General features: G+C 38.0%; 1 protein-coding gene across 6 annotated transcripts in view; it reads left to right on the top strand.

Moving 5' to 3' along the window:
- Vti1a (vesicle transport through interaction with t-SNAREs 1A) overlaps positions 1 to 24,517 on the top strand; it is a 345,401-nt gene that overhangs the window by 227,805 nt on the left and 93,079 nt on the right. For 2 of the 6 annotated variants that reach the window (XR_012449627.1, XM_074078313.1), the window contains one exon: positions 9 to 24,517. This exon is cut by the window's right edge and continues 12,568 nt beyond it. The exons of the other annotated variants lie outside the window; for them this stretch is intronic. Coding sequence is in view for 1 of the 2 variants with exons in the window: in XM_074078313.1 (XP_073934414.1) it covers positions 9 to 51 (43 nt within the window). In the remaining variant the exon portion in view is untranslated. The remainder of the gene's footprint in view (positions 1 to 8) is intronic. 6 annotated transcript variants of the gene reach the window in all.

Genomic DNA, 24,517 nt, shown 5'->3' with positions numbered 1-24,517 from the left:
TTTTACAGGGAGCTCCAGTTTCTTACTGCATGTAGAAAAGAGACAAGCTGAGGAGAGTGAAGAAAAAGGAGTACATATAGCAGCCCATACCTCCTCAGTTGCAGTATCCTGTCTTAAGAGAAACTGTATTAATTTTTGCTTGTCACAAATCTTGTACTTTTTTTTATCTGATTGAAGACTTTGGGGGAGGTGAATGACTTCTGGCATTTTTTAACTCAGTTCATTTTTTGTAGTAATAGAAACCCCTTCCAAACTCTGGCAACTTATGATGTAAGTTTTGGGGGTATACATTTTCATCATCTTCTATTTTTTCATTTGAATGTAATAGGCACTTTGATAAATGCAGCATCAAGAGTCATGTATCAGTCATCATTTTAAACTGGAGACCATGGGTGACCTTTAAAATTGCCCTCCATAAGCAGGGCATGCATACAAACAATTTCTGTAGCTCAACCTTTGGGCCAGTATGCCTGGGTGGTCTTGTTCTAACTGTTGCTATTTAATTATTGACGATTTGCTGACACTAGGCATGGAAGCCTTAGGGAAAATGAAATCCCACATGTCAGTTTCTTTAGATGAATCTTCTTTGAGGTTTAAGTATCTCTCCAAGTAATATAGTTAGGCAGGTTTAAGGGCCATTCAAATTCTGCCTGGCAAAGTCAGCCACAATATCTGTATTCACTGATGGAATCTACTGGTACATCTTTTTTTTTATTATTCATATGTGCATACAATGCTTGGGTCATTTCTCCCCCCTGCCCCCACCTCCTCCCTTACACCCACTCCGCCCCCTCCCTCTCTCCCCCCACCCCCTCAATACCCAGCAGAAACTATTTTGCCCTTATCTCTAATTTTGTTGTAGAGAGAGTATCAGCAATAATAGGAAGGAACAAGGGTTTTGCTGGTTGAGATAAGGACAGCTATACAGGGAGTTGACTCGCGTTGATTTCCTGTGCATGTGTGTTACCTCACTGATGCATCTTGAAGACAAGGCATGTCTGCTGTGGTTTATAGCATGGCAGCCTTACCCAGCCCCTCCTGCAGGCCAGGCAGCCTATGCATTTCCATACCCCTCATTTCCCTTCTCTGCCCCTCAGGGGGAAAAGTTTAATCTCCAACAATTTCCAAAAAAAAAAAGACCTACAGGATCTAGTTTCCCCCTATTAATGTTTTTATTCTGGGAAGCATCTATTAGGAAAATGTTAACTCAATCCACAATTTTGTACAGGGTACCTGGAGATGTATATAGGGATGTATGGTATTGCTGCCTCAGGAAACTCACATTTAATCAGAGGTAAAAAATCAGGGAAAATGCAGGTTCAGAATGAATGATGACATAACACCTCAGTTCCCAAAACTGAAAGATTATTGCCAGCTTGGAGCAATCAGGGAGGATTTCATGGAAGAAATGACCCTGTAATGGCCCTTGAAAGACTGGGAGGATTTGTCCAAACAAGTTAGAAGGGACTCCAAGCTATGGGAACAGCATGAACATCAGTAGGAAGATAGCATCTTGCAAGGCAGACATGGCTTGCAATTAGATAAGCTGGTTGTTGCCAACTCTGATTTTTGGCTCTTCATTTTCAGATGTTCTCACATTAACAGAACTGGGTAGATCACCTAGAACATGTTTGCAGTTGTGCACAGCTGCCCTGCTTCCCATCTTTACCCCCACTGAGAATAAAAGCTTGCCTAGATTAAGTGACCTAAAAACCTAGGTTCTACATTTTCTGTCCATCAGTGTTCTTTATTGAGCATATAATACGTGCTCTGGGCAGAAAGGACCAAATACTTTATAGTGTTTTGTAGTGTTTTTTTCTTTGGTTTTTCTTTTTTTTTTTTTTTTTTGGAGGTGGGCAATGCTGGGATTTAAAACTCAAGACGTCACACTTGCTAAGCAAGTACTCTACTAACCCCTAGGCCAAGTTCTTTCTAGTTTTCATGTAGCCCATTGATGTTTCTTTCACAAGTTCTTATTTGCCCTTCACTGGTGCTGAGTGTTTTCTAAGAATTCTGTGAGATATTAGAAACTATGTATATGGACAGAATAGACTTCCATTCAAAGGTGGGGTCCTACTTTAGGGGCACGGGATCATCCTGAGCCAATTCCCAAAATGACTACTCTTGCTCATTATGCTTTGCTGTCTCTCCAGATGCTGAGTGGGCTCTGCTGTAATCTGTTCTCCAGCTCTGCTGAGTATCCATAATCCAATTGCTCCCTGAGAGTAGGTTCGTGTGTGGATAGAGAAGAGGCAAAGGCAGAGCCTGGAGGACATTAGGAGTTCACACATCAGAGAGCCCAGTTAGGCTGGAGTCAAATCAAACTTCCCCTCACGGATGAAACAAACTGGTCTAGCCACTTTACAACTTTGTTTTGGTTTTTTGTTTGTTTTGTTTTGATTTTAAGCAACAATTTTGCTTTAATAGGACTTGAAATTTTTAACCCAGTTTTGCTTTGGGGAAAAATGCATTAACCATATGTCTTGTCAAGATAACATTTTTAAAAAATATTCAGAATGAAACTTCAGAATGAACTCCTGGCACTGGAGTTCTTTGTGCATACCTGCTTTGTTAATCAAGTGCTCTGGCTGTTAGTAGTTCTTTTTTTTTTTTTCAAAGGAGTTTTCTCAGAACACCTTTATTTCAGTCCTTGGGAAATGACCAAAGCTTAAATATGCAGGGGACTTTAGCAGGTTTAATTTTAAATTTTCCAAGTTTTCTAGGATTGAGACTTTGGCAGAAAATAGATTTTTTTTTTTCTTTTTGCACAAAAAAGGAATACTGGATAACATGTAAATGGTTTTTCCTTATAAATACATTTGTCTGAAGAACTTCATTATTCCATAAATTACTTCTTCAAAATTAATTTCTCCTTATTTTAAAGAGATAAAACCCATGTTTTCAATGTGCTTAGGAAAACTCAGTGATCACATATAATAACAATGTATTAATAACCATACAAAAAATAACCCATTTTTATTTTTTTTATTTTTGTATTTAGATACATAAGTACACATTTTTTCACCCTCCTACCCCGTTTCTCCATCACCTCCTCCCTCCCACTGGTGCCAGCCCTCCTCCTGGGCAGGACCTGTTGCACCCTCCTATTCTCAGATTTTGTAGAAGAAAAAAAAAGATAAAAAGAAAAACATGACATTTTAGCTTAAGATAAAGGTAGCTACACGGGGAGTTTCCTTCTGGTATTTCCATGTGTGTATGTATTAGGACCCCAATTGGTTTATCTCCTCTAATTTTCTTCATTCTACCTTAGTCCCTTTCTTATGGTGGTTTCAGGCAGTTTAAAATTTTTATATTCATTCTTGTATAAAGAGTATATCGGCCATATTCAAGTTCTTAGTTTCCTTCTTTTACCCTACCCCTCTTGTTGGTGACCTCCCTTTAGTGTAACCAGTGTTTCATAATATTGTTACATTTATATCAGATCTATATTCCACATATGAGAGAGAACATGCAGCTTTTGGCCATCTGAGTCTGGCTAACTTCCCTTAAGATGATGTTCTTCAGTTCCATCCATTTACCTCAGATGATAAAATTTCATTCTTCTTTGTGGATAAGTAAAATTCCATTGTATATAAATACCACATTTTCTTAATCCATTCATCAGTAGTGGGGCACCTTGGCTGTTCTCATAGCTTAGCTATTGTGTAATAGTTCTATTTGCAAATGGAGTTGCAGCCAGCCTTGGAAGAATGTCCTCTTCATCAGTGTGACTAAAGTGTTGATGAAATACTTGAGTGTACCTGGCAGGAACTCAGCAATACCTAGGCCTTTCCAGTCTCTGAGGAGAAGGAAGAGTGAACACTGTCCACACACAGCATCTAGGCCAGGACCAGTCAGTAGGATTTCTTTTTCTTCTGATTACACATTGTAATGTCAATGCAAAAAAAAAAAAAATTTTTTTAAACTAATAAAACTGAATATAATTCTAATTAACTTGTCCCCATTTTTTAAAGAGTTTTTATTCATATTTTGACATTTTTATTTGTGTGGTATTGATTCCAATATAAACAGAATTTTACATGCAGGCTTTTTCTTTTTAACTTAACTTTATAGCTTGCACTACTAACATCAACTTGATGTTATAGCTAGTGTTTTTATTTTAAATCAAATTATTTTGATTTATAGAGGCTCAGAAAAATCCAAAAGTATATGGTTGGCTAATTTTATCATGTCTTAGAGCTCCTCAGCCTAATATCTAAGAAACTCTGAGTTTTGATGGTTGGGTTCTAAGATTTATTTGTCCTGTTGTATATCCTCCATTCAGACTACTTGCAAATTTTAATTTTTAGTGTTTAAGGATAATATTGATGACAAAATATATAAACAAAACAGGGAAATCACTCTGTGGCAGGGTCCAGAAACCTCCTTTCCACCAAGTATTTCCTAACCCAAAGGTCATAACTGAACTTGGGCCAAGTCTCATGTATCTTTTGCAGATGTCAGGGCTTTATTGTGGAATCAGTGTGGACCATGGGTACTACTTGGTCACCTGTAACAAAGGTGAATCTGCAAGGTGCAAGAGGGGCAGCCTCTCAGTGAAGGAAGTTGGGAGCTGAAGGGAGGGGCAGTTTGGGAGACACCTGTAGGAAGGGGTATGGATGGAGTGCCCTGGCAGGGGACACTGGACAGCCAGGGGGCAGCATGGGAGCATTTTGCATTTGGTGGAGGAAGAGACCACTTAATCATTCTTCCTGTGCCCAGCTCTGGGGAGGATGATGGATAACTTCTTGTCATGTTTTGTATTTCTTTGGGGGCAGCTAACATGGAAACTGGTAGTCTGTGAGTAGCCTACAGAATTTGTTTTCCCTTTAGGATCTACATAGTTTTTTGTTTGCTTTTTAAATTTATTTGCATAAAATAAAAATCAGCCAGTTTAAGTTTAGTTAGCTAAATGTTGGTAATTGTATACAATTTTGTACCATCATGATGTATCAAGATAAAAAAATAGATCTCTCACACTAAAAAGTTTCCCCTACTACCTTTGCACTCAGTTCCCTTCCCCCACTTGCTATAGACAATCATTGATCTGCTTTCTGATACTTTTCTAGAGTTTCATGTGAATGGAATTATACTATATGTAGTCTTTCAGATATGGCTTCTTTCATTCACCATCGAGGTTTTGAAATTCATCCATGTTAGTAACTGTATTAATATTTCATTCCTTTTAATTCCTGACTAATATTCCAGAGTAAGGTTACTACATTTTATTTATTACAAGTTGATGAACATGTAGATTGCTTCTAGTTTGGGGCTTATAAAAATAATGCTGCTGTGAACATTTGTGTACTTATCTTTTTACAACATAGGTTTTCCTTCCTCTTGAGTAAATAGGAGTTGGACTACTGAGTCATGCTTAATTTTATAAGAACCTCCCAAGTTGTTTCCAAGATGGCTGAACCATCTTGTATCTCTGTAGCAGTGTAGGAGTGTCTCAGGTGCTCTCCACTGCTACTCTTAAAACATTCCAAATAGTGTCTAACAACATGGTCTTCGGCTCACCCCAGTTTCTATTTGAGCCATTTACTGGCTTATGTTATCCACCTGTCACCTGTAGGTTTGTGACACAAGCAACAGAAATTCTTTTGAGCAACTTTATACCCCATTGTCTGCAGTAGGGAATCATAGTTAAGAACAGAGACCATTGAGACAGGAGAATCTGAGGTGGAATCTCAGTCTCTTATCATTTGTGTTCTGTCACTTTGGAGTTCTCTCTGAATTTGTTTTCTTCAGCTGTAAAATGCTAGGGATGCTTTATTTAATGATTTATTGTAAAAATGAAACAATATAGAGCCTGTCAAGCACCTACCACAGGGCCAGGCATACAGAAAACATGTAATTAATGGTACTCTTAGTATCTGTGGGATAGCCCAGTGATCCTCCGTAGTGTGTGTGTGTGTGTGTGTGTGTGTGTGTGTGTGTGAATCACAGTCATCTGCACAACTTTTTAAAAACATACACATTTATGCTCCTACCCCAGCTTTCCTATGGAATCAAAATCATCAGGGCTGGAGGCATACATTGTATTACTTCAGTTTCACAGATAATTGGAATGAGCATCTCTGTTTCAGCAACCGTTGGTTGGCTATACAGATACAACAAGAAACCCTACATTCTACACTCAGTTATAGCACCAACTAGCTGTGTGACATTAGGCAAATTGCTCAACCTCACTGAGGGAGCTCATTTAGCACGGATATAACTCTACCAAATTTGGTCTTTCACAATTCTTAGGGGTTTTTTCTGGTAGACAGTGGCCACAGTTGAAGACAGATGAGTTAGAAGTTGTTGAGGGTTATACCTGCTTCCCAAATACCCTGTCAGATGAAGGCAAATTGCAGACTGAATTCTGCTGTACATAGAAATATGTGTGAGCAAGCAGACACAAAAGTTACCCAACTTGTCCCATGGGCCCAAAGAAGTCCCTGTCCTCTTTGCTGATGGAGGATGAACTGACAGCAACTTGCATGAGATATTCACTTAAGGTTGATATGAGAACATTCTAGCATCAGGAGTCAGCTAACCTTCTAGTCAAAGTAGTATAAAAATCCTCCTTTAATTGGACGGATGCTGGACTAAGCCAGAATCCTAAGTCAAGGACACCATCCAGAAAAGACACCTCACCCTTAGATTCTTAGAACCTTTCTGTGCATGCTGTAGAAGTGCTAATGATGCTACTCCAAGCCCGTCCACATATTTTCCATACCATTTCTAATGTCTTAATTCATCAGTATTAGTTATACTAATTAAGAGTAGCTAATTAGTAAAATAAAGATAGCTGCCACACTATGCCTATCTGCCTCTGGATTGTGGCTTTTCATTAGTCTTTCAAATGTTAACTAAACACCTCCCAAGTGTGTATTCCCATTAGACCAAGTCATAAACTCAGTACCTTAGGATGTAGATTAAAAGTACCTGGTGCATGCATATCTGTCACTTTATAGCAGGAGGTCTTTACAGTTAATTACGGACGGTATTACAAGTGACTTCTGAGATTCCATCCAACACTTCTACATATGAAGGGTCCTAATAGTGTGCTTGTTTTTCATTTCAACTTCTCTTCTTTTAGCCCCATCTTCCTTGAAATGCTCTGAGTTACCCAGACAATGTTAGTGCCATCGCTCCACTCCCCACCTGGAAGTACTTGCCTCTTTCCTGCCACTGTACTTCAGACTCAGGAACCCACAGTGAGAATTCCAGCTGGGTAACATGGTATCCCTTTAATCTGCATTTGGCCTGCCGTACTTCCCATGCCTCAGTGACCTGACTACATCATTTTTTTTTTTGCTATCTCTATATAGCACTTATGTTAATGTTTTTCTTTAAATTGGTACACTTTTATTGGCAGTGCTGGGGGGTCGAACCCATGGCCTTGCACATGCTAAGCAAATGTTCCATCACTGAGCTACACCCCTAGCCCACATACCTTCTTTTAAATTTAAGTATTTGTACCTTATCACACAATAACCATGATTTTAATACACTGGCTATGCATTTTTTCACCCATTAAAATAAATGCGTAGCTCAAAGTCTGAAATAAAATGTTTAAAGTATTAATGAATACTTAAAATAAAAAGTAATCATCTATGCACTGCCTGCAATCAGCTCTTGTCCCTCCAGTGGTCTGCACACAGCATGGTGGGAACCATTGCTGTGTTGTCCTTGTCGGGTTCCTTGCCCATCTCCCTACTAGACAGTGGGACCCTGGAGGGCAGGGACTAGCTTTCATCTCTGCATCACCCTGTCAGTGAGCCTGGTGTATAATATGCATTCAATAAATGTTTGATGAGTGAATGTCTCCCTCATGAGCACAAGCAAAACACCATTAGCAAATACAAATATTTGCTATTTTTTTTCTCATTTTGATTCCTAACCTCTGATAAACTCCTAAGCACAAAAACATGGAATCAAAACATTAAATAAGTACCAAAACACAAGTAAATGAGCTGAGAACTATTTTTCTACCTCTTGAAACTTTTTTTCATGACAAAACTCTTATTAATTTCATTGTACAGTGTTAGATAGGGAAACATAGAAGGTTTAAAGATGTAAATTTTTTTAAATAAAAGTTTGCCTGAATCGAAGCTCAAGTTACATTCACAATATAAAATATAAAATGCAGGGACTGAAATCTATTGTACTTTAGATCCCCTGAGCCTTGTGAATTTCTGGAACAGAATGGACACTCAGGAAATGGATGGGTGGGTGGATGGATGGATGGGTGTGTGGGTAGAAGTATAAATGGACTAATGAACAAAAGAGCAGGTGATCTACTGACTTTAATTTACATGAACCTTGCCAACTTCACTCCCTGAATTTTAGCAAAGATCTGGCAAGAAATACATTTAGAAGAAAACTTTATAAATCTGAAAGTATGCCTATGAGTGGCAGAGTTAGTACCATTTTTTTTTTGAGTAAACTTTTTCTAACCTTCTTTAAACAAACCTTGACAATTCAATCTTTTAAAAAAAAAAATCTTAATCTGAGCCAGGCACAGTAACTGAAGCCTGTAATCCTGGCTACTCAGGAGGCAAAGATTGGGAGGATCATGGTTCATGGTTCAAGGCCAGCTTAGGCAAAAAATTCACAAGACCCCACCTCAACAATAAAAGCAGTGTGTGGTGGCATGTGCCTGTCATCTCAGCAATTATAGGGAAGCATAAATACAAGGTCCTCAGTCCAGGCCAGCCCAGCCCAGCAATCCAGGGAATAAAGCAAGACCCTATCTGAAAAATAACCAAAGTAAAGGGGCTGGCAGTGTGGCTCAAATAGTAAACACCTGTCTAGCAAACATAGGCCCTCGTTGAACCCCAGTACCAAACCAAAAAAAAAAAGTTCTTAATCTGAAATTGGCTTCAGAAAGCAAACATTCCAGAGTTAATCAGCTAACTTTAAAGTTATAAATTAATGTTCTTACTGGATAATCTGAACTATAAAAGAAGTGTTTCTGAGGTCTATCTATTGATTCATAACAATGAAAGTTCAAATGTAGAGAGCTATTTATGTTAACATAGTACTTTACCTTGAACTTTTCTGCATGGTATTTACAAGTTTGGGTTTTTTTTTTTTTTTCACATTGAAGCATTTGCATTTAATTACATAAAACACTTTTAAGAGCTCAGTAGTTCTAATTTTGGGGTCAATTAATTCTATAAACATGAAGTAAGAAAGCGTGTCCAGTGGAAAAAAAAGGGCATAAGGATTTAGATTCATAAAAACCATCACATTTTCCTGAGCCTTTAAAAGATTGTTTTTAATGCTTAAGTTGAAAAGGATAAAAGGACTTGGTTTAGTTGCATTGATTTTTATTTTTCCCATGATTACTATGGTTGTTTTGTTCATAACAAGGGAAGTGGTGCCAGCTTTAAAAGGCCCTTGCCCAGCTTCAGTTTGGAACATTCAACTTTGTGCAAGTTCTCTACCTTGCTTTAAATGCAGTCACTTGCAGATATGGCGCTACTTTATTAGGTACAGTTCCTTCTTACAGGGACTCTTTGGCAGGCTCATTCCAGGAACAGCACAAAGCTTGAGGCAGGTGGAGAGCATAATGAGGATGCATTGTGTCCCCACTGGCAAACAGTCTTCACCTGGCCCCTCAACCAATAGCCCTGGAATGAAATTGGGAAAGCTTGGGACCCACCCCCACACCCCAAAGTTAATGATGCTTACTTCTAATAGAAAGAAGCCAAAATGGTGTTTCTAGTCATTTTTGCTATCCCCTGCAAAGTTTTGTTGAAAGTAAAAATTGTTATTCAAGGCTTGCTAAGTACCTCAGTACTCAATGCTGTACAACAAGGTGCTCTGGAGAGAAATATTTAAAGAGCCTCTTCTCTTTCCTTACCTTCAGTATGTTTTGCTTACTGAGTATGCCATGTTCAGAGAAAAATGTACTTAAGGCAAATTATTACATACAGTCAGATGGGCACGGTGAGGGAAATTCAGAAGCATTCTCTCAAAAGTCTATTTATCTTATTCTGTGTTGGTAAAGTAGAACATATTTGCATGCTTACCTGACTCAGAACATGGGCCTTCAGTTTCCTTGACCTGACTGACGGTTCTCTGGTTTTGAGTACTCAGAAACACATTCTTATCCTCATAGTTTTTCCCAGCCAGCAAAATTTATGGGATATTTTACAATTTTTGCAGCATAGGCATTATTTCTGAGCCTGATTTACATGCATTTTGGGACCAGTCTCAGTGAAATAGCTTCAGATTTCAGAGAGTGTTTAGTATTCACAGAAAATAAACTATCTGTATTCTGTATTTGTTTTTCCGCTATCAAGGGTAAAGTGTCTTAATATTGAAGAAACATAGGATTGAGGAAATGAATTTCCTCATCAGTCATTTCTTTGATCAAAAGAAGACTACAGAATTAAACAAAGAAAACCTATGAACAACTTTATTATTTCCTTGATCAGATTCTGTTTTCTTTGCTTCCTTAATTTGGACTGAGTTGTCAAGAAATGAAAATAATTATCATTGCTTTGTTAATGTGTACTCTGAAATGTGTTTAAGTGAAGAGTCAGATCACAGCAGTCAGAAATCCATGCTTTTTCTGCTGAGGAATTACATTTTCTTGATTATGTACTGAAGCACATGAACAAATCATTAAGTGACACAAGCGAACAGGAAGAGATAAGTATTCAGAAATTCAGTGACCTGTACTGCAAGGGTGGTTGGCAGAAGACACTAGCTTTAATTGTTTATTTCTCTCTTGCTAGTTGTTGTTCAATAAAGTATTCCATGAACTGGAGCAGAAGGTAATGGGGAAGGCAACATTTTTATTCTAATTGTTGAGCATGGTTTTTTTTAAGAAGGAATAAACAAAATTATTTTTGTAGATATAATTAAATAGTATTTATATACAGATTATTCTGGTTAAGCAATAGAAGCCATATTAATTAGTACTGCATGAGAAATGGAATTTAAATACAAACTTAGAGATCTTTCCCTTTTTTGTTCTTTGTATTTGTATTTTTAAAACATACTTGATTATATATCTGTTATGAGTCAAGAAATGTGTGGGCTTAAATAGGTTTATTAATTTATTTGCCTAGAGCTTCATTTCATAGCAAAATAAAAAATAGCTACCTGGAATTTTTTTCTCTATATTATCATATGTGTATTTATTTTATACTCTTCTCACCCCATAGCAAGGCATCAAACAACACATTTGAGTTTGCCTACTTTCTTTCTGTTTTAAGTGACATCCAGAGTTGAATTTTTTATTTTAAAATACAGCGATTCATTTGCATTGGAATGGAAGTTTGTAACAGCAACTGTAGATTCATGAATTACAATATTTAGCAAATAGTGTCAGGTATACCTTAAAGCCAGTCTCTTGTCGCATTTTGCTAGCAATAAGAATTGACTAAATCTCTGTTTGCTAGAGCAGTGATACATATATTTTTAAATTGAAAACAGCAGAATCCTAGTGGTGGCCAAGAAACTCTAAATCAGTAGACTTGCGATGTGGTAGGCACTCTGAGTTAGTAGACCATGTGGCTTGCCAAACTTGAAATGGGTGCAGTGTGTCGCCATATCTTCTAAACACCCTGGTTCATTCACCCCTAGTCTCTGTTGCCTTCCTGCAGATAGAGCATTACCCTGTTTGTGCTTTCACAAGCAAAAGATGACTGTGTTTATTAAAAATTATAGATGTAAATTCCTCATGATGAAATTAAGACAGGCAAAAAGAATTCTAGCTTTAATTTTTTTAAGTTTTTAAGTTTATCTTGTTAAGTTAGGACAATACAGATTGCTTAGCAACACTAGATTAAGCAGAGAATAATTTAAGCTCCCAAATGAGAAACATTTGTAATTGAATATGCTCTCACACTTGCTTTACCACATGGTTTAGCACCCTTCCGCTCACACATGGTTAAACACGTGTTTGAACTGGTGTTGTAATACTGCCTCACACGTCTTTATGCCCTTTGTTCACATATGCTGGAGCACATGCTTTGATACCCTTTGTGTGCTCGTTGTGGAACACAGGCAGAGTATTGTCTTGGGTCTCATTTTCCAGTGGTTTATTGGTTAGTAGCATTCAGTCAAAGATTGGTGCCTTATTAATTAAAGTCACAGCTCTCTCCGCTAGGTGATGTGCACACTTGAGTTTCTTCAGTTTGTTTGAAGAGACTCCTCATAAAGATGACCATGGTCCTATGTGTCCACTACACCTCTGAATGGTGGTCTTAGCAGGCAGAGGTGTCATGTCACAAAGTACTCTTTTCTACCCCAGGCAGTCCTCTTGTAGTTTCCAAAACTGGTAAGAGCTAAAGTCTTACTCATTTCCAGATGTAGAATTGAGGGGATTTTGTTTAACTTCTCTTATGTCCTCTTGGATATTTAGCCCAGATGGTAGCTGCCATCACTGCAAGCTCCTCTTCATTCTGTGCACTACAGCTACCTTTGGTGGCGTCTCAGTCAGCATGGGCTGCTGTAGCAGAATACCACAGATTGGACGGCTTAAAACACACACTTATTTCACACAGTTCAGGTTGAGAAGTCCAAGATAATAGTGATAGCAGATCCAGTGTCTTAGAGCTCACTTCCTGGTACAAATGTCTGTCTTCTCATCTTCTCAATGAATCCTTACATTGACAGAGAGGAGAGAAAATAGTAATTCGTAATTCAAGTAGAGTAAAATGGTGATAATAACCTAAATTTCAACAATACTTTATCATTTATAAAGTGTTTTATCTGTACCCTTTTTGGGGCCCTATCAGAACACTTGGGTGTAAAACATTATTCCCATTTTATAGATAGATCCTAAGATCCAGATTTCATAAGAACTCTGTAAAAATCACATAGCTAGTAGGTAGTGAGGTTGAATGTTAACACAGATCTTGTGATATCTAAATCAGTGTGTTTTCTGCCATGTTACAAAGCTAAGTACTGAAAGATATATTAGGAAGTACTAGAAATAGCCCTTTCCGTCAAGGAGCTTACAGAGAAGGAAAGATGCTTATTAGTGAAAAAAAAAAATGCCCATTTGTGGAGGTCTATGACACAATTCTATACTAGGCATCTTCTCCTGAATCATCTCTCTTTATTTTCCCAACGCCCTGTTTGACAGGTGAGGAAACTAAGGTCTAAAGCCATAATAAACTTAACTCTGAGTCAAAGAACTAATAAGTAGCAGAGCTAGCATTTGAATGCAAGCCCGATTCTAAATCAAACCCATACTTTTAACTGTTACACATATTGGCTCTCAACCAACAGCAATGAATGAATTCATAAATAAACCACAGCTATTGTATAAGGCAGTTTTGGGTGAAGTATATTCTTTTCCTAACCATTACTGTTTATGATACTTTGTGATTGTTTTTCCCCATTTTTAACCTTATAAAATGAATAAATATAATAAAAGCTACAGATATTACATGAAAGTGTTTGTAAATTAAGCCTAAATTTAGTCCGTGCCACTAACTTTAATGAAATGTAGGGCCATAAAATGTCCTGCCCTGGCTAAATATTCATAGAAATTCTATTTTATAGGTAACTTATATTCACAATTATTGGAACATAAGAATCATTTATATTCTATGGGTTTGAGGTTCCAAAGAGTGCTAATGCATGCTATATTAAATTATTTGAAAATAAAGTCAATATTTTTAACTGGACCCAAAAAGATCAAAACTGAGCAAGTTGTATTAAAAATGATATCCTTGGGTTTGGTGAGTCAGAATGCATTTTTCATTCATTTCATTTCATGTATTAATAACTCAAGCTATGTTCATAACTGGCTTTAAGTATAATTTAAAGGTGGTTGAAATCCTTGAACTAACTTTCCATGTTGAATCGGTTTGGACTTCAATGCAGAGACCAATACTCAGTCCATTTAATCACAGAGCAAGATCAGCCAGGAATAGCAACCCTTGGATGCCTGACTTGGAAACGTAAGCAGGAATTAGTGATTACTTCAAAAGACTGGATGATCCCAGAGGGAAATTAGGGGGGCTCTTCATTCTGCTTTGCCCCAAAAAACAGAGTTGTTAGTACAAATACCTGGCAACATCAAAATGCAGGTGCACATTTGGGATATATAAAGCCTTGCTTTGGTTTCTTTGCATTTTTAACTAAAGTTCACCATGTTGAGGTTCAAGACCAAATAGTTGCATTTTAATATAGTATTTGCCAAATTTCCAAACCACTAAGCACAAAATCTTCGGACTTCATTTCTTTGCTTGCCTAGAAATCTAGGTAGCACTGAGCCAAAAGCAGAAGTTATGAAGTGAGATTATACTTGATTAGGAACAAAAAAATGTCCTATGTCCAGAAATGCAGATGTGTACAGCAGTCCTAAGGGAATGCTGGTATTTGATCTCTAAGTCTTAAAGGTTCATGTTCCCAAGGTTAAGAAATGCAGAGAGCCAACTTTTATTAGTAACTAATGCTGAAATTACTCTGGAGATTCTGGAAGTATCATATTACAAATCACTCAGCTTTGGCAATCCTACAGCTAGTGAGTTACAGATATCACTGTACGAGAGAAAGGGGCAATAAGTGAAGGACATCATTCATAAACTTAATTTGTACTGTTACAGCATGGTCATGTATATTGTGTGAGAGTTTTTATTTCAGTGAGAAAAGGGAAAGGAAGCATATGAGGTCTGTAAGTCAAAGTCCCAACTAAAAGAATCAGGAAGCAAAGGCCTCCTTGTCTAGGGGAACATGAGTGTGGACAGAGGTGCAGCAAGCCAACCTGGGCTGTAACATCTTCCTCTGTTTCTAATATTTAACTTCATGTCCTGGGGCACATTGTTTATTTGTTCAGCAGGGCTTCCGTTTTGGTGAAAGTTAAGGCCTAGTATTTGCAAAATAAAATCCATCAAAAACGTGGTATTTATGGCCATCCATGCAAAACAGGCAGATGGCAGACATTTTACCTCAAGGAGAGAGCGTTCATAGAACCAAATCTAGTGTTAAAATCTACAGGAGTTAGAGGCATTGATAGGCCACACAGCAGCCCTATCAACAATGTTTTAGTAGTATATACTTAAGTACTCTCTAGTAGTACCTAATTAGGCTTTCTTTTTGGTTAGACGCTTTCTAAACCTAACAGTGATTTGCTTCTTCTTTTTTCTAATCAGTGTCTTTAATTCCAAAAATAAGGGGGCTGGCGGATAAATCTGTCTTGGTTATAGGAATAAGCTTTTATAGGTAAAATCGTACTTTTTACACTTTTTGCCAATAATGTGTTACTCAGTGTGTGTGTTTATCGTGAGGTTGATCTTCCCTTGATGTGTATTGACAAATGTCTTCTTCAGGAATGGAATCCATTCCTCGTCAGAATGTGCAATCTTAAAAATTTTGCTGAACTTTGGAATATAATGCATGACATGTAATTAATGTATAGTACATAATTTTAAATATGTGATCTATTTTAAGTGGATAACATATAAGTAAAATATAGGAAAATGAAACACCACATACATGTTATTTACATCACAAAGATAAATTCAAAGTCAAGTTGCAGCATTTGCACTGCTGCCTCACTTATCCTCTCTAATGATATTTTTCAAATCTTAGATTTTGATTGAGGTACTGTGCAGTGCACAAGTAATCATTATTTAGGTAGCTCAGAAATAGCTTGCCAAAACTGATAATGAGAGTTATTCAAGATGTTCTGTCAAAATTCTTTCCAATTAGCATAGAGGTCTTAAAGGGCTAGATTTAGGTTTTTATTAATATGTTAGGTTTGTTAATATATTTTTGATATATGATAGCTTGACTCTGTAATGCACCACACGATACTACAGAATTATGGCATTTTAATTGATTACACCCTAGTCTATGCCTCAGTCATATTTAAAATTCAGAACTACTTCGTAGTCTCATAACTAATAACTCATTAGGAAGCTGTACCACGTACTTGAGGTTACCTCTAAGGCAACCCATATTTAACAATAAACTAGAGAAATTCCTGGCTACTTGGCTGTCATTGAGCAGTTTAAATATTTAAAGTTATCATCTGACCCTTTGTCTAATCACCTTTAGAAAATGAAATAAAGTTTGGAAATAGGAAATAGAAATAGGAAAAAGAAAATTTCGTTGAAATAGTCTTTTCTAAATAAAAAACTTTTACTGGGAATAATCAAATATTTAGATTTTAAATCAATATTTCCTGGGAATAATCAAATATCTATTTATTTATGAGACCCCCCATGGTGACAATATATTATTTTTTAATAATGGATCCAATTTATTTCTTTTTCTTTCTTGTTATTTTGACTTATTTCTGTCTTCTCCAAATGATAAAAAAACTGAAACTGTTCTTTTTAATTCTCTTGCTTTACCTACATAAATGAACATAGTCAAAAATTGTAATGGGTCAGCCCCTTGCACATTTGTTACCTACGCTTCCTAGGCCTTGTCTCACTATCAGATGCATCATTGAATGGTGTTACAATGAGCCCATCATCATGCCATGTTATAGTAGTGTAGTTTAACTACTGTTCAGCAGCTGCATGACAAAAATCGGTGCTGGGTTCAGTAAGGACACAAAGGTGGGGGTCGGGTGAAGAAACCTCCTATGAGGGAGAACCCATTTCATTAGAACCCATTGAAACCTGTATGGTCATGGTGCTTATTCAGGGGGATAGAATCTTATTGCTCATTTAGGCACAAAGAGATTTGTTGGTATAGCTTACAGACTCTTTGGAAAGGCCAGTGAAGTTCTTTTGGCTACCATACAGCCGTGAATGAAAGCAGCAGACCTCCTGCCTCAGTCCTACCCTACATGGTGCCCATGGCAGGATGATCTAGACTGTATCATCTCTGCCAGAGCTGTCCAAGAGGAGCCACATGCAGCCACCATGTACACACACACACACAGGCATTTATCAGAAGTGCCCATCCTGTTCTGTACACATCTACTTCCAAGTGTTTCAGTTACTTGCTTGGCAGAAACTGGGCTACAATCTAAAACCTGCTTTGAAGAGAGTCGTGGAAATGTAGCTCTTGGCTCTCTAGCCTTGTTGTCAAAACTGCTAAAGGGCATCAGAATCCCTGGAATAAGCCAATCAGTACACAGTGCCTCCCAGGGAAGCACAGAGTGGTGATTCTCAAACTGTGTTCCAATGAGCCCTAAAACTGTGCCCACCCTCCTAAAGGTTGCCCAGGAGACAGATGAGCTCCAACAGGCATGACTTCATCTTGACAGCCAGTTCCACGTTAATCTGATCAGCAATTGTGATTGGAAAAAAGTATTTTCCCCTTTTTCTTTTGTTTTTGGGGTGTGTGTGTGCGTGTGTAAGTTTCAAAACTACTACCTCAATCTACTACTTTTATGGTAGGCATACTATCACAAATACAGACTAGGATTTGTTTCCTTAATAAGCATTTTAATAGGACAGCATCACTTTAGTAGGCAAAATTTGAAAATGATTACAAATTAGACTCATCTCTCACATGCATCGTTAGGGAAATGCTGCTAGTAGTCCCACTCATATTAGAGGTTTTGCTGTGAAGTCACCACCTCCTGAGAACACGCCTTTGAGTTGTTTCAAAGCCTTTCCATCATCTTCTCAGAAAACCTCAGCAGTGTAGGGCAACCCAGTCATCATAGCCATAGGGGTAAAGGGACTGGACACATTTAATTACTCTTCAGCTACTGTATTTCATTTGACTTCAAAAACAAAATTAGCAGCAGCAGAAGACAGTGGTTACAGGGGGTTAAGTTAATCAATGTGCACTAATTAAATAACTGTTGTGTCTCACCGTTAATGCCTGTTTCAGATGGTGCAGAGCTCTTAGTAAGTCTTACCTACTGCATTCTCTGTACCTTTAGTATTCTGCCACACAGACTAGATTAAAGGAAAGCTACCTCTAAACTAAGTAGGAGAGAGACAGATCTACAGGTTGAGCATCTGTAATCCAAAAACTCAAAATGTTCTGAAATCTGAAACTTTTGAGACCTGCATAAAGTCCAGAAAGTTTCAGATTTGGGATCATTTCATATTTTGAATTTTTGGATCAGGGATGCTCAACCAGTAAGTGTGTGCAAATATTCCAGGATCCAAGAAATTAAGAAGTCTAAAACTCTTCTGATGCTCAGTCTTACATGCACAATATTGGTCCTTACAGAACAGTTTGACGGGAAGCTTTAAGCATGCAGTTCTCTGAAGTACTTCCCATCATACCACCTGTAGCCTGTCCCACTGTGGATCATAACTGCATGTGACTTTTATGCACTGAGGAAACCTGGGCTGCTGTATGTTTTCAGGATACCCTAATATCACCTGTCCCTGTCATATATTAAAATCCAAGCCTGCTCTTCACCCCAGAAACACAAGCTGCCCAAGGGCATTTCCATAAAGCAACAGAAGCTTTGCTCTTGCACTCAGGCAGCGTTGGCTGTATTTTTCCCACTGGCTTAAACTAGCTGCAGAGGACTTTATTTTTTCAGATCTCACAAAGATTTCTTATACTTAAATAAGGGCGAGTTTGTCAGAGTACTTTTAATTTTTAAAAAAAAATAGAAGTTTTTACCAGATGTGAGGCTCACACCTATAATCCCAGCTACTTGGGAAGTGGAGATCAGAAGGATTGCAGCATGGCCATCCTGGGCAAAATGTTTGGGAGATGTCCTCTCCACCAATAAAAGCTGGCATGTTGTCACACACCTGCCATCCCAGCTAAGCAGGAACATGAATAGGATCACAGTCCAGGCCTGCCTGGGCATAAAGCAAGAACCTATCCCAAAAAAATAGCCCATGCAAAAGGGGCTGGTGGAGTGGCTCCAGGAGTAGCGTACCTGCCTGGAAAACAGGAAGCCCTGAGTTCAACCACTAGTACCACCAAAAATAATAGAATCTAAACATTTAAAAACTATCACTTATTTATTATTGAATATCTTGAAAATTCAGAAATAAAGAATAAAATTAAATTCCTTTTATGCCTTATCTATGTTGAACTATTGTTAATTATTTTGTGTGTGGTCTTCCCTTTTCTATGCATATTTTGCATACAAATAATTGAATGTTGGCTTTTAAGTTTTAGAAACCTATCTGTAATTCACTCTTACTTTCAATAAAAATTTTTAAATTATCATCCTTACTTGGCCGATGATATATTGTAACATAATAGAATCTTCTAGAGTTATTTGTTTGAGATCAGCTAAAAACTATAAAGGTCTTCTTGGTTCACATAATTGCCTTTTACCTTTTTTGCTACCCTCAGTTGTGAAACATCAAACCAAAATTAGCAGCTGCAGTCCTGGTCATACTTTTTTTAAAGTATATAGCCAACTTTTTCACACCTGTTCTTGGTGTTGATAACATTCTTCGCTCCTAACGGAAACAGATTTTTTTCTCTTTTATTTTTTTCTCTGTTAGTTAATTCTGTCCTGTTAACATTCAAGGACTTAAACATGCTTCTCTTTAAATGGGCCCATCTTCCACATATGCTAGCCAGGTATGCAGTATATGTAATCTCAGGAGAAATAGAATAATCCTGTGGGGTACATATAGGGTATTTGCATTACTATGAGTTTGTTAAATATAAAATGATCCTGAAACATCTGCATTTAAAAAAACCTCTACCATGCACTGCTGTGCCCTGTTCATAGTTTATACGTGGATATATTTATGTAAGTGGAGTAATAGGTTTATGTAAACAAGTTACATTGATTTCAAGAGCTAATGTAAGCTTTGGATATTTGTGTTAATAGTTCTGTTTTTTTCAAGTAAAGTCTTCTGTATTCCTTGCATAGAAGTCTGTTTCCTAAAAGTGATAAAAGTGGAAACATTTATCTCTAATGTTTTACACTGTTCCAACTACATCTTTGACAAGATTCTTTGTTTTAGTTATTCTTCTTATCAGAGATATTTCTAAAGGATATGTTCTGCATAGTAAGTAAAGCATTAAGCAGTATTTTTGACAGAAGAGTCTCATCAAATATCCCAAGAAAGAATCGAAGAAACATTTTTGATAGAGCATTTTTCAACTATTTCTACCATTCACCAATCTAGTTTCTGACTACCAGATGCTCCCATAAATGCTAGTCATAATTTATGTAAAACTGGACTCGTGTTGTACATGCCTCCATTTTACAGCATTTCACACTTAACAGTTTGCTGTGAACATTCACCCTTGACATTAAATATTTTCCTAAAAGGCTGCTTAATTGTCAGGAAATTTATCTCCTAAGAATGCAAAGAACGCTCTTAGTTTATGGGTAGAAGTCCATAGCTGCAAGTTCATGCTGTTGCCATGGCAGTCAGTGATTGCCCAATCCATGGGCTTGCAGACCCTCGTACCTTTGAAGTTTTCCTAGGGCTTAGCTGGGAAGGGTGATGAGAGGGCCTCAATGCATCCCCTTCCCCACCTCCGTCATGGTCCCCACTCGACCACCCATTCTAGCATGTATTGTTCTTCATCTCACTCACCATCTTCCTTTAAATTCCAGATTATTTTCTGCCCTAGTTTCCTTTTAGTCACCACTTCCAAATGACTTTCGTTTTGTTTTGTTTTTGTCTTTTGTGTGTGTGCGTGTGTGTGTTTCTGTTGTTTCAATGAAAGGCACTTCATAGTGTCTTTCAGATAGATAGAAAGTTGGAGCCCTATATTTTTTTTAGATAAAAAATATATGGGTCCTGGGTGTGGTGACACATTTCTGTAATCCTGGTACTTCAGAGGCTGAGGCAGGAGGATCATGAGTTCAAGGCCAGACTGGGCTGCACAGTGAGACCCTGTCTCAAATTTTTAAAAGAAAGGAAAACGTTGAATGAAGGTTCTTTTTTTTTTTTTTTAATTATTCCTAGTGCAGACAACAGCATCAGTCTTCAGACACAGCTGTATCCTGTGTTAGGCATACTGTTGGCCCCAGGACCCTCCCAATACCACATCTCCCTCCCTCTCTTCACCTGCATCCGGAGCAGACCAGCAACACGCCTATTGCTTTTATCTCACTCACACCTTGACATCTACCTTCTGTTCCCCATCAGAAGCCTCCCTGTCAGTTCCATGCCTTCATGCTGAGTCCTCAGAGGAAAGAAAGATCCCATCACCCACATCCCTTCCACAAGAGTCCATGTTGCCTTGAGTGTACTGTTTCTGTCAGACATAACTAGTATGCCTGATGTTTTAGTTCTTTTAGAGTCTGTCTCATTCATCCTACTATACAGTAAGGCTGTTGAGAGCAGGAGCATATCTTTCATATATGAGGGGTTTTTGTTTGATTGGTTGGTTTTGATGGCTTCAACTTAGGGCCTTGCACTTTCTAGGCAGGCAGTCTTCCACTTGAGCCACACTTCCAGCCCATTTTTTGCCTCAGTTATTTTTCAGGTAAGTCTGCTTTTGCCTGGGACTGGCCTTGGACCTTATTCCTTCTCCCTATACCTTCTCCCACATAGCTGAGATTATAAGCATTAGCCACCACCCCTGGCTTTCATATTTGAATCTTGAAAAACACTTAACACATTCCCATGCATACAGAAAGTATTCAATAAATATGAGCCTGTGAGAGTTTTTAATCCTCTGCTTTGAAACCATTGATTCTTCCTAGTTGATGCCTTTACATTTTATTCACTTAGCTATGTTGAAAAGTAAGTTGGGAAACTTGGTGGCTTGTATGAAAGCATGGCATGATCTAGCATGGTTATGTTTTTAAGCAGCGTCCAATGAGAAGGCAGCTTCAAGGTGGGTTTTAGCTGAGCTCATTCAGTTGCCTAATTTTTTTTTCCAGAGCAGTACCATAACTAAGCTTTGAGAGTCATGAGTCGTACACCTCAGCTGTGGTTTCCAGAGTCCTCCTCATCTTCATTAGCCAGTCTACATTGTTGTTCTTTTGTGGTTGTATGCATGAGAACCTTGGCTTTTAGAACGATATTACACTGCAAATCAAATTCTGCCTCAAAAGAACTTTTCTTCCACAATTTTCTGCATTTCTCTGCAGGTTGCAAAATGTCACAGTTCAGTAGGGCCAATTATTAGATTTTTATTTAATGGGCAGTTTTAATGTTCTCAGGGAATCTGAATAGTAATAGCATTTTAAACTACTGCATTCCATTTAAAGACTCACAACTCATTCTTTTTGAGTGTATTGAGTTATATTTTTGGATATCATTTAAATTCAGACTCCCAATCTGTAGAAAAAATCAATAAGTTAATGAATAGCTTCATTTTTTAAACTTTTCAAGTATTTTATCCTAATTTTTAAGCCATATCTGGTGACATTAATTTGATGAAATCCCAAATCATCAGATTATGCAGAAGAGCCCTTATCAAGAAGTAATTTAGAGCATATTAAGTTTAACAAATGTACTGTTTTTAGGACCAGATCATGGCCTTGCTTATTGAGAGAAATCTTTCTACTGTTAAGGTTTGAGGGCCTTGTCAATGTAGGTTGAACTTCATGCTTTTATTCATAGTTGTGTTTGTTAGCATGTTTTATTTAACCCATTAAGTGCCAAGCATTTCTACTACTAACAATCACCCTGACATCTGTGCAGCAAATTCTTATTGGTAAAATCACTCCCACATTCACTATACCTAGGCCTAGGCTACCTAGGCCTAGTAGCTTCAAGTTACTGTAACCAGGGCCAAGTCCAAAACCGGTGACCTTCCACACATGATGGGAGTGTGTTCATGTAAGCCACTTTGAATGTTGTGGGGAACAAGAAGGAGAATAAGCCAACAACATGAATGCTGTTTGAGTCATTTATTTTCTCAGACTGTGTCTCCTGGGATATCAACAGCAGATGAACTCTCTAGCCAGATAAAGGCTACAGCTTGGGAGAAATCAACACAGCAGGCACGAGCTCAGTCTTTCCCACAAACCATTTGCCTGTGTATGAATTTCTGTTTTAATACTTGTTTCACTTTATACTAAGCAATCCACTATCCATGCTCCACAGGTGTAGTCAGGGAGGTAGAAATCATTTGAAAGCATTGCTTGATGATCCTCACAGCTGCCCAGTAAGATAAGCCTAAGGTAGAGATCTCATACCCCTCACTACTCCTTCAATAGTTGAATGGGTAATGAAATTAGGCATGAAATCTAGATCTTCTTGTTCCCAGTCTGCTTTTCTCTTCATGACCTACACTGGTCTGTCTTCCCCAGATACATCCTGCCTCGATGTCTTCATTCTTCTCACCCTCTCTCTCCCAGTCAGAAAGCTATAGGTGTCATATTAATATTGGGCTGGCCAGACAGTAACCTAAAATTTTATTCTTGCACATTTCCTCTTATGAGACCCAGGCAGAAAGAAGTTGGAGGCCTTCTGTGTATAATCAATAAATGCTTGTGACTATGAGTTACAAAAGTCCAAACATCCCTGGAAGGACTCTTCTTCCTAAGGATTTTATTTTCTACTAGCCCACAGTAGGACTCAACAACTGTATGTGGACTAAATAATAGAATCCAGCTAAGTGACATAAATTACTATATAACACACACATGATATAAATCCAGCTATATGTATACTACAGAGGGGAAGAAAGGGGGAAGAATAGAAAAAAATACAGAGCAGAAGGGATATAAAGAGGCACTTCTCTTCCTACGGAAGCTACCCTGACAGGCAGCACAGTCCCTATTAAGGAATATCATGTATCAGGATAGACTTGCTCCTATCCCAATTTTCCACTTGCACCTGACTCTACACCACCCCCTTCCCCAGATATGTGACCTTATCTGCTTCTGTTGCCAATGGAGACTGGTATGGGCTCAAGGGATTTTGACTGATTATATAAGATGTCTTTGCTATATGCAGATTTAATGGATTCAGACAGTCAGAATGTGCTCTCCTATTATTGTTTTAAAATTTAGGATGTCAGATATTGAGTACCTTTAAAATTACATGGAGCAAAAGCTGCTGCAAATGAGGGAAGGCCTCTAAACCAAGCCCCAGAATGCTGGGGGGTGGAGTCCAATGACTCACTGCCTCCTGATTTCTCCAGGATCTGCAATTCCTCATATAAGACCCCTGTCGTAGCTTAAAGAAGCCCCCATATGTGTTTCCATGTCTACTGAGACTAACTGGAGTAGTCCCACTGCTTATCCCATTCTGAACCTCCCAGATTTTGAGGATGGGCCTGTGGTCCAGGTTGATGACCCTTTCTCTCACCCTTGTTCCTGTATTTCTCTCACCACTGTGCCACATATACCACCTCAGTAGAGTACTAGTATTCTCCTGGAAAATCATTGTTTATTACTTAACCCTCAAGGAGTCTAGAAGCCATGACCATCCTTCTCAATTTCAAAACTAAAACTCCTTGCATGTGATTTCTGAATCACCATCACAGCCTTGATTGCTGTTGTCTTAACTGCCATTTATTTTAAGAGCATTTGTTCACTAAGTGCTATGCAATCATCATCTCATTTAGTTTCATTTAGCCCTCAGAGCAAACCCATAAGGAAGGCATTATTATTTCCTTTTCCAGAGAAGGAAACTGAGGCTTAGAAAAGTTCATAACTTGTTCAGAGCCATACAACTCTCAAGTCTCAAAGCAAGAATTGCAGCTACACCTATCCATCAACTTTACGAGCACA

This window comes from Castor canadensis, chromosome 7 (assembly GCF_047511655.1).
Source record: "Castor canadensis chromosome 7, mCasCan1.hap1v2, whole genome shotgun sequence".
Classification (NCBI taxonomy): Eukaryota; Metazoa; Chordata; class Mammalia; order Rodentia; family Castoridae; genus Castor; species Castor canadensis.
Note: the sequence above shows the minus strand (reverse complement) of the source record. Positions and strands in the feature narration are given on the sequence as shown.